General features: G+C 30.2%; 1 protein-coding gene across 1 annotated transcript; it reads right to left on the reverse strand.

The window, feature by feature from the left end:
* Positions 1–936: 936 nt before the first annotated feature.
* On the reverse strand, positions 937–10,073 carry LOC137821755 (uncharacterized). The gene is made up of 20 exons (XM_068626504.1): positions 9,588–10,073; positions 9,388–9,520; positions 8,984–9,291; positions 8,542–8,623; positions 8,119–8,458; positions 7,797–7,855; positions 7,380–7,469; positions 5,621–5,712; positions 5,424–5,522; positions 5,235–5,312; positions 4,419–4,503; positions 4,268–4,326; positions 4,044–4,113; positions 3,573–3,664; positions 3,367–3,429; positions 3,078–3,144; positions 2,229–2,498; positions 1,682–1,804; positions 1,422–1,577; positions 937–1,250 (listed from the first exon to the last, which is right to left on the reverse strand). The coding sequence occupies exons 1-20, from the start codon at positions 9,989–9,991 to the stop codon at positions 1,152–1,154; spliced, it is 2,769 nt and encodes a 922-aa protein (XP_068482605.1). The 5' UTR covers positions 9,992–10,073; the 3' UTR covers positions 937–1,151.
* Between the last annotated feature and the right edge of the window lie 1,462 nt (positions 10,074–11,535).

Here is an 11,535-nt window from a genome sequence, read left to right on the forward strand (position 1 = left end):
GAAAGAGGAAAGGAAACATAGATTTATACTGGTTCAACCTACCATTTGGACTACGTCTAACTCCCTTAAGTAGATATCACGTAAGAGCTTTTCACTAATCGAGTTTTAACACCTATCCAGGACAAATATTCTATACTTATCTAGGTACAAGTATTATACACCTCTCTAAGTAAATCAATCATAATTTCCCCATAAGATTAAGACCTCTCAAAGATATGAGAAAACACCTTCAAAAAGAAGAGAACAATGTAAACTCACAAGGTATACTTCATTGTGTGAAGGATTTATAAAGATTTAGCTCACAACCCATCTTATGCTCTACCTAGCATATTGAATATGTACAAAGCAAAACTCTCACACAAACTTTTATTTCTCTTGTGCTATTATCTTCATCTTTATTCTCTAGGTCTTTATATAACACTTAAAAAATATATGTTTGAATTTTATATACTGTACTCTACCACATAATCATTAAACGCTTCATTTGAAAACTGTTTTACTAAAGAGCATAATCGTTAACCACTTTATTTGAAAACTGGTGTACTAAACATTTCTTGCGCTTGAACATGTGAAGCAATTTGAAATCTTTCTTTATTTGTTCTAAACCATTTCTTACACATCTTGAACATGTGAAGCAATTTGAATCTTTCATTATTTGTCCAAATATAAATGTTGATTAACTTCATTAAACTTGAATATCTGTTCAAATCCACATTGTGATTTCCTAGGTTTTCACGATTTTCACACCTTTTTCATGTTTTAGGCTTTCTTTTCTTATTTGTGAACTCATCAACTAACAAATAAGGTAATAATTTAAAAAGTCACGTCATATCAGAATGGTGAGCACCGTGGTCAGGTTCAGAAGTTTGCATTCAAGAATTAAAATCCATTCTTTTGCTTCTTATCCCAAATTAAAATGTTATACTTGACTTTGTTGAATTGAAATTTCATTGTTGAAATTAATTTGTTCCCGTAAAGCCATATATGACCTAGTATTTTATATTGACAAAATAAAAACCATTTAAAGGGTGTTTTAAACAATAATTAAATTTATTATAAACCAAATCAGATAAATATGGTAAACTAAAATCGTATTAAATATTTAGCACATTCAAGAAGATTCTGAAAGCAACCTGAGAACAAGATTTTAGCTAGGCATTGATGGAGTTGGATTGGAGTTTAATTTTGACTTCATCATAGCAAGCTTGAAGATCCCTGAACTCTTGTGTATCGGAGAAGCAGCTCTGAGCCTGATCGATCGTATATACAAATAATAAGTAAATCAAAAATCCGTTTTGCAGAATGAGCAAGATAATCAACAAAAAAAGAAGATAGATATAAACAAAAGTATGGGAGATTATGTTAATTTCTTGCATTTTCAACGCTCAAACATCTTTAAAAATTGTAGTAGATTATCTTGCCTGTCTTATGACATTCTTCAAGTGCAGCTCAGCTGCAGACAATTGTTTACTACTACCAGAAGCAGATGAAAACATGTCCACGTATACATGGCAAAGATCCAAAGACGATTTTGCAAATTTTTTGAACCGATCTTGGTCCTTCCACGTATCACATCCCTTAAACAATACAAATAGTAAAATAAAAATCATATCTTATGAAAACTGTGATTAGGATAAACAACAAATGCATAAAATTTTATGGACCATATCATGGAACATACCTGGAGTGACCTAACTTGCTTTAAGAGGGCTTCAGAACACATCATGAGATCTCCATTAATTCTGTGCCATTTGGCATATAAGCCCCAGATTTCAGATCCAAATCCACTCCCGTTTTTAACTATCTGTACCAGTGCATAAAATATTAGCTTTTATTTAACTTGGAGTGAAAACAATTTCTGAAAAAAAGATTAAATAAAAACTAATAATAAAAAATTATTATTATTATATTAATTATATTAGATATAATTTTAAAAATTAAAAAACTATTAAATTTAAATTAACTTTTATTATTGATAAATAATTAAATCTTAATAACTAATTAAATATCAATTCAAAAATTATTTATTAATAATAAAAAATAATTTAGATATCAATTTTTTTATTTATTCAATATAATAATTAATAATGATTTTTTAGTAATGACTGGGATGGGATTTGAAATGTGAATTTTTCATCAATGGGAATTGTTCATCAACCACTTCATACTATAGAGTAAAACTAAGAAGGGATCTAAAGAAATAGAATCTTGATAGAATTGAGTAATACCTGTTGTAAAACTTTTCCAAGTAAAAACAATAATTGCTCAGCTTCACGTGATCTTCCTGCAACAGATGCTCCACGAACTTCCATTTCATATTCTGCTCCAGTATCGACAATGCATAACTCATCTGTTTTTGGCATATTATCGGATATCAAAGGAGGCATATTACATGATAAAAGCCTCTTTTCCACCTGCTCTGTGATTCTTTCCAATAATTCACTATCTACTCTCTTATTATTGGTGATGTCCAAAACCATCTGTACACCTTCCAGAGCCTAAAACAATTTATCAAACTAAATGGATGATTAAGGACGAACCGAAAGAGATTATGTCTTTGCTAGAGTTCTTTCTTATTATACTTTGTTGGACACCCACTATTAATATATAATCTCAGCAGAAATTAGAAGATTTTGGAGTGATACTTCGAATAAAAACAAAAATATTTTATAGTATATAAATAATTTTAAACTTAATTTTATAAACCGGTTTTATAAGATGTAATAAAATCTAAAATTCACTTTTTAATACACTTGAAAATTATTGTTAAAATTTAAAATTAATTTTTAAATTGAAAAGGCCTTTAAAATTTATTTAGTGTCCATTGTATACCAACTTTAACTTTATACTTTGAGTTTTATCACATATGCACTTTGAAAATTAGAGGTGTATAGCAAAGCTTGTGAAAGTGGCTTATGAAAGGTAAACATATTTTTAATATGCTAAAAAAATAAGTAGAAGGGTCATATCATATCCCATTGTCATAACTCAACCTATCGTTCAGTGAATTTAAGAGAGTAAAACTGCATAAAAAAACATATTTCATCAAAGGAGGATAAACCAAAAACAGCATATACCTGACTGATATTGCTAATTTCAACAGCAACATAGCTATATTTCTCCCATAATTGCCAGCTGGTCCGTCTGTTGCCAAGTATCATTATGTTACTGTGGAATGATTATGAACCAATACAAATGGTGTATGTTTGTATGCATGTGCCCATATTAATAGCAGAGGGTAAATATGAAATTTGAGTTTCAAGGCTTCTTGAAATTATTATGAACCAATACATATGTATTTGAGACTTTCAGCATATATGCATGTAAGCATATGAAAAGGAATTTTAATGAAAGGGATATACGAACTTGAATTTCAAGGCTTCTTTAAATGCGATAAAGGCCTCCTTGCCCTTCTTTTTCATCATATGCCTGCATGTTATAGGGAAAATATAATAAGAGAAGCTAGAACAAAAATTTAATAATCCATGAGTGATTTTTACTGTTATTGATCATTAAAGCTGGAACAGCTCTCACAATAGTGATACCAAGGTAAAAAAGACAGAACTCCTTACAAGGATCCAATGTAATTCCAAGCATCCCCATTTTCAGGATCAAGTTGAATTACACGAGTAAACGCATCCAGAGCCTTTTCTGTATCTTGAGCCTGTAAAAATTTCGCAGTTAGTTTGACATACTAAAGGATGAGAAAGTGAAAGAAAAATAAAGAGGGACACAACTGCCCAAGTGACAATCTATGTATGCATAAATGAAGAAGTGGCTTCCAGAAATAAACTATCTGAAACTTTGAACTTTATCTTATTACACGCATTCATCTACCCTGTTCAATTCACCAAAGTTGGCCTTATATTAGTATATTGTTGCCAATCAACCATAGCAATAGTCACTTTCTTATGGATTTTCAGGCATCCCCCTACATGGAGAAGTTGTACCTTTTTTTTAGATAAAGTAATTGTTCATATTAATGCAAATCTAACGCTGAAAAGTAAATAAATAGTAACCATAGTAGACAACAAATAATTTACCTTCAATGCAGCATCACCAAGTTGAAACCAACCATCTGGGTACATAGAGTTCATTGCCAATGCAGACTCCCTAAATTTGATGAACAAAAACTGTTATATTAAACATATCATTCCAAAGAATAACATTACAATCAAGACAACAAATGTTACACATGCATGCATTAATGATAAAGGCATTGATGATAGAAAGTTAAATAGACCATGTGTCGGGACACGTCACACACCACAAAATTTGAGATGTCTTATAGTCTCCTCTTTTGTAGGCACTTTGAGCCAGAGAACGCTGTCAGTAAGAGAAACATAACTTTTGTAATCTGATAGAAGCAGTGGAAAGCAAACAAACACATGTACAAACATGAATACATGCACACACACCTTTGCTCTGTAAGACCTATTGTTTGAAACTTCCAGAGCTTTTTCAAAGCATGCATCATCATCTGTAATGTCACCCAGGGAACACCTGGAAAAATTTTAGCATGAGTGAAAAAGAATATACAAAGTAATATGAATGACTATAGTTGTTCTCGGTGAAAAACTTCTGGTTTAAAAGGATAGCCTGTCACAAAAATTATAGGTGGTCATCTTCAACTGGAATGCTTAAGATTCTGTCACAAATAAATGGGTAAAAAATTGTAGTGTATAATCCAAATTTTTTATTGAGGACACTTTAATATATTTTAAGCCACACCTTCATTGATATTCTAAACCAATGGTATGCGTAGCCCATTAGCATTAATATTTTATGGGAGATTACACAAAGCAAAAGAAAAGGCAGGTCATTAAGTTGTGATTTTCTTCTTGAAATACACACTAAACATTTTAATGCTCTCGATGTAACCCTGCTTTTTTATTCCAAAATCATTCAAAATGTTAATTGTTTTCAAAATGGTTGATGATTGATGTGAAAAAAGTTAGATTTAATGGGTATTTTAATAACATCAATACTTGTATCCTATCAGTTGTGGCAATGACAGTAATTTCAACCCCCAAAAGCTTATTTGACCGGATCAGAATGCCTGTTTCCAAAGTTTGTTTCTTTGCATATAAACTTAGTATATGGTAGGATTACGTTTATAGCTTCACTTTGGTGTTCTTATTACAATATTTGAAGGAGAAATACTCAGTGTAGCTGTTGTTAAAAGCAATCACGCAATTATTAGAATCGAAAAATAAGCAATCCAAGTAACAAACCATAATCTGGGGTCATTTGGTGTTTCCAAAAGACGCTTCCTGATGAGTTCAACAGCGGTTGCTTTCTTCCCCAACAAACTGTTTTCCAGATCAAATATCAAGTGAACATCATTGACAACGAAAGGTGAATGTGATGAGAGTAGAAAAATTATTTGGTTTATTCATTTCAGGTTTTATCATAATATATACCTGTAGCAGTATATAAGATAATACCATAATTCTAATTCTTCAAACTCCTTCATTGCATCCCCTATCAAACCGCATTGCACCAAAAGTAACCCATATTCCCTGAAATTGGAAGGAACAAAGCAATACCAAAGTTTAAGAATTGTCTCATTTTTATGAAGCTAAAATACATAAAAGGCTTACAAAGCAAGAGATTTTACTTCCTTAATGCGGGAATACTAGGCATATAAACAGCATAACTAAAAGCGATTCTATCTGCTATGGCTGGAGAAGGCTTATAAATATGTTTAACCTGCAAATAACAGTACAAGTTTATCAGGTACAATATACAAATCATACAGCCACTCATTATAGGCAGATTAAATGTATACATGTAGAAAAAGACACAAAAAACTTAAATGTATTATATTTAACCTCGGCCTTTGTTTCAAACATCAAGGATAAAAACTAGAGATCATGCAATAGATTGGGAATAATAATGAGGCTACCATTCCCAAGTGGTCACAAGTCTTGTAGAATTCCTTTTAGAAAATTTTAATCCAAATTTTAGGTCCAAGTCATGTAAATTTCTTAGGTTATAAATATATATTGTACCTCTCATGTATGCTTTATCACCCTCGACATGGTTACTTTTAATGATCGTTCTGAACTGTTAGGTGTTGCTCAAAACCTTTGTATCAAATTTCATTATACCCAATGAGAATATTAATTATACTTTATAAAGTGATGATTTGTTTATTATTAAAAAAAAAAACAAAGTGATGATTTATCATTTTTAATTTTTTTTTATCAACAATAAATTAATAGAATAAAAAAAGTGTCTCAACCTTATACATAAAACAAACAGCAATACAAAGATTTATCATTTCTAATACTGTCGTGATGATGGCTTTCCGCATCTTCATCCATCTAGTTTTTCCAACATATACCATCACGTAGTGGCGGCGAGCCGGACTTGCACCGAGGTGACCAACATATATTCTCTCTTTTATAGGACATAATATTTATTGTTATGTCTAAAATTTTGAAGTGGTTAAATTTTTTTTGCCTTACCATCACCTTATACTTTTTTATTATTTTTTAATCTTAAATTCAAACATAACCATTAATCATTTAAATATAATCTTAAATCTCTAAATATAAGTCGTAACTATACAATATTACAAAAATAACTTTAAATCTAACAAAAAGTTAACTTCTAGAAAGAATAACTTTTCAAACATGGAAAACATATCCTAATACTCTTTAAAAACTTGCTTAAAATTATACATTAGCAATAATTAGTTTATGTCTATATATTATAAAGTCAAGAAAACATACACGAATGTTAATTTACTTATCATGAAAATCAATTACCCTTTCTAAATATATTTCATATAATAGATCCCATCGTGTGAAATTGCGGATACATATATTTTTAATCTGAAATATCAAATTTATCATCCAAAGACAATGGTTTATAATGGGTGTGGTTATGGACGTATAAGGACACCTTATGCTTCTTTTTTTGCAAGGCCTTAAGGTTGTGTAAAGAGTCATTCTGGATTTTAGTTGGTTCATCTAGGTTTTTGTAGGTTGTTTTCTGCTTATAAAACATGTATGTTAGACTATTTAAGATAATTTTTTATAATAGAATTAGAGTATTTCTCAAAGATGTTAGGGTTTTAATTAACGTATAAGGAAATACATAACTATTCCAACATAAAAAAAGTAAATGAACCTTTTTTTTTTATCAACAATAATAAATAAATAAATGAACCTTGGTTAATCTACTTCTAACTTAAGGTTAATTTTATCTTTTACATAAATAAATAACCTTAAAATATCAATATAAATTATTTCTTATATTAATTTTCATATATTTAAATTTGAGTAATTGCTTTTAAAACATGATTTTTTTTAATTAAGAGAAACATATATATATATATTTTATTTCCCAAGTCAACGAAGAACACATACCAAGTTATCCATCATGAGTAAGGCACGCTCCTTGGTTCGGCTACGAGACGACTCCCATCGAATACGTAAAATATCCGATAAACACCTTGTCTAAATCATCAAATGCAGATTACAAATTGAGTGTAAAAGGAAAAACAAAAACCATAAGTATTTTGAAAAAGAAAACTATATTACAACTCTATTATAATAATATTAAAATGTAAATAAACCATTGATGACTTATATTAAGTTGTTACTTACTTAAAAAAACTTAATTTTTAAAATAATGATACATTAACAATTCAGATTTTTTTCTACAATCACATTACAACTCTTACTATTATTATTTTAATATATTTTTATATTATTTAATTCTAAACTTAATTACTTTTTATTTTATATATTTTTCTAATTTTTAAATAAATTTGGTGTACTTACAGTAAAGTAGAAGAAGTTCTGAGAATCAATTGCTTCAATATAAGGTGCCATATCCCATCCTGAAACCAGGTAACAAGACACAATTGAGAACTTGGCCAGAAACATTTAATTTTTTTAACTGAATTACACATAGGAGATTGAATCAAGGGAAACCAAAATCTCCTTTGGATTCATCCAGTATACATTTTTTTTTACCATAAATGGGGCTACAAGACCACGTTTGTCCATAGCACATGTTGTTTGAAAAAGGGATTTATATCTATTAAGTATGCATGAGAGATTATAATATGCATGCATGAATGTAGAAATTGAAGTAACTTACGCTGCAACTCATCGTGTCGGGAGCTCTTCTCAATCAAAAGGCAAAATGCCAGAATTACAGCTTGCTGTGATGCTGTCAAACTGGGAGTAACATGGCCACCATTTTCTATGCCTTGAGGTGGTAGAGACCTAGTTCTAGAGTCATCATCTTTTTCTAACAACTTCGGTATTCTGAGTACATCAGATGCTTCAGAGGTTTCATGCTGATTCAAATTCCAATTATCTTCACCATTGTTGGAATCACATGTTTGGGTAGCGGTACCCGTTAAGGGACAGTTTTCATCCACATTATTTGATGGACCTGTGTTGGTAACAAGTACCAGCTGTGCCTTTGGTTCTGCCTACGTAGATCCAAGAATTAATTAAATATTGAATAAGATCATAAAACATGTTATTGATGATGCAGTACGTTTCCTATGCTTACCTGGTGTTCCGTACGGAAACCAAGTACCCCAGTGACTGAAAGCTTAAGCCCAGCTGCCATCTCAGCTGATTTAAAATGCATCCTGATATACAATAAACGTAGGTACTAAATAATCATAAAATATAACACAGGAGAATATATCAATAGTGTCAACATTTAAATGTTATTCTCCTTAATATAATATATTGGGGGATTTTTAATATTATGTTCTGGAACAATTTCACTTAATAAAATAGGTAAAATTTTAAAAAATCATTAAAATAGGTAAGTTATGTATAACACAACTTTAATTCAAATTTAATTACACTATATACAAAAATAAATGAAGATAGGATACCAATTTTGACTATTATGTATTAACTATGGATGCTTCACAGAAAAAATATTTTTGGATATTTCATAGCTATTGGTGAATTAATCCAGCTCTGAAATAGTAAATTACCTGGAAGAGTCAACTCGTCCATATACATATTCAATAATGCCAGCCTCTAAATGAAGCACAGAGAGAATCACCGAGCTCTCTCCATCGTGTAAATCATCTTGCCAGTAACTCTCAACTTGTTCGCGAGAGCCAAACATCTGCAAAGCTTCACCCATATACACATGCAAGAGATCAGACAAGGAAGAAGACCTGTCATCCAAAACCCTCTGTTGAACAAGCAAAACCCTCGCAAGCCACCACGAAAGGCTTTTCATCTCAACGCCTAAATCCTTTACCCGCATAAGCAACATCTTCGCAAAAACTATATACTGCAAAAAGAACAAAAAACAACAACACGCACATACGTTAGAATTAGTATGAACATAGTCTAATTCATTCAAATTGAATGCATGACGTAGATGTACCTGAAGATTTGAGAACTTTCCGAGCAATTCAGAACCAGCAGACATAAGCTGATTCCGCGCCCAATTGTCCCGCTCTTCATCACCACCATCCAAACACAGAGGACACCTCGGTAGCTCTGCCCCGTTCAAGGGCCTGCACTAGCAACAGTTTCATTCCCGAAATCAAAACACAAAATAAAAACAAACTGCATTTTAATTACCCGGTGAAGTTGGATTGAGTAAACCCTAGAAACGCGGCGATAGCGATGCACGTGACGAGCATGCCCCTACGACGCTGTTCAACGACATCGCTGGCAGCGGCGGCGATGAAGCACTCGGCGCGATCAACCAACAGAGCATAGAGACGACCGGGATCGTTGAGTGGCGGTGAGTCATGATCGGCGAGTCGGAAGACAAGGTGGAAGGATGGTTGGGAGGTGAGCGCTTGGATATAATTGCCACACTGAATCAAATTCAAGAGGTGGTTGATGGAAGCATCCAAGGAATCACGTTTCTGCGAGGCGCAAAGTTGTTGCGGTTGATCATGACTGAGAGTACACCGAATGAGACGAAGTTCATAGCCGCGAATTGCTTCTGCTTTCGCTTCGAGTACATTCGCATCCATTCTCTGTTAATATTACTCTAACAATTCTCGCTCTTGAAAATTTGTTGATTTTCTCAATTGATCGAGCTATTTTTGAGCGCGTGATTCAAAATATGATTAGGATGCCATAACTTATAAAATATGGCAGAATAAGATACTTTTTTAATTATTTTTACTGCTTAATATAGCTATATCAATATACCTATATATATATAAGTGATATGTTTAAAATCACAAAAATACTGAATTGTTAAAATTATAATTCTTTTTTAAAATTTTATAAATTATGATAATTTTAATTAAATTATACAAAGTATTTTATTTATTAGAAGATGTATTGCATGTGCAGATGTGATGTTGCATATTCTTTTATTTGAACATCATCTTAAAAAAAATTATTATATTTAATTATAGTGATATATTATTATACTTAATTATAGTGATTAAGGTGTGTATAATGTATACTCCCATCTATTATGAAGATATCCTCATTGCTAAAATTAAAATATTGATATAATCTTGGAATATATTTTTAGTGAGTTAACTACTTTTTATATTTATTTTGTGCTGTTATTTTTTAATTAGAATATTTTATTTTTTTGAAAATAAAAATAATTTCCTTATTTAACAAATATGTAACTGCAGAATCTTTAATAAAAAAATATATAATCTCTCTACTTAAATAACTACGAGATCCGTTTTTTCTAAATTATTATTTTTTTCTTGAGATTGAATTGTTTTAGTATAATAAGAATGTAAATATACAGATGTAATAAAAAATATATTTTTTAATAGTTATTTATAAGGGATTTTTTAGTTAGTAAAGTACATTTTTATATTATTTTTAATTAGATTTTTTTTTATTTTTATCAAATAAAGATAATTTTATTATTTATTAAAAAGTAGAAATTGTTACTTGTACAATCTTATTATTAAAAAGTTACTTTTTAAAATTAATCATATAATCTTTCTACTCAACAATCGTAACAAACATAATTGATTTACAATTACATATGATTATTTAACACTGAAAAACTCGCACAATTTTTTAAAAATATTCTTACAAAATTACTTATTTTTTTAAAATTTTAGGATAATTTAGGGGGAAATCTATTAAAAAAGTAACAAAATTGTTACGAAATTATTAATTACACAAAATCTATAGAAAGAAACATCATAAACAAATGTCACAAAATATTTGTAACAATTTTTTATTTTCACATTATTAAAAAAAATTATTTTCTTTCTAAGAAAGGATATATATCACATTAAAATCAATTTTTTTATAAAGATTAGGATAGGAGGATTCGCCAAGAAACTATAAGATTGATTAAATTAAGTATATAATAATTTTAATCGATAATTGTTTTGACAAAACATAGAATGCTTGAAGTAGGACAAATATTTCAAAGAGAGAAAAAATTTGTCTCACTTAAAATGAAATAACACATGTTTTAAGTGACGTAAAAAGTCTCATGTGAAAGTGTTTCTCTTATAACACGAGATAATGTGTGTTCTAAGGGAGACATAAAATGTTAATCACTTGTAGTGACAACAAATTTTAA

The sequence above is a fragment of the Phaseolus vulgaris genome, chromosome 9, assembly GCF_000499845.2.
Source record: "Phaseolus vulgaris cultivar G19833 chromosome 9, P. vulgaris v2.0, whole genome shotgun sequence".
In the NCBI taxonomy this organism is placed as follows: Eukaryota; Viridiplantae; Streptophyta; class Magnoliopsida; order Fabales; family Fabaceae; genus Phaseolus; species Phaseolus vulgaris.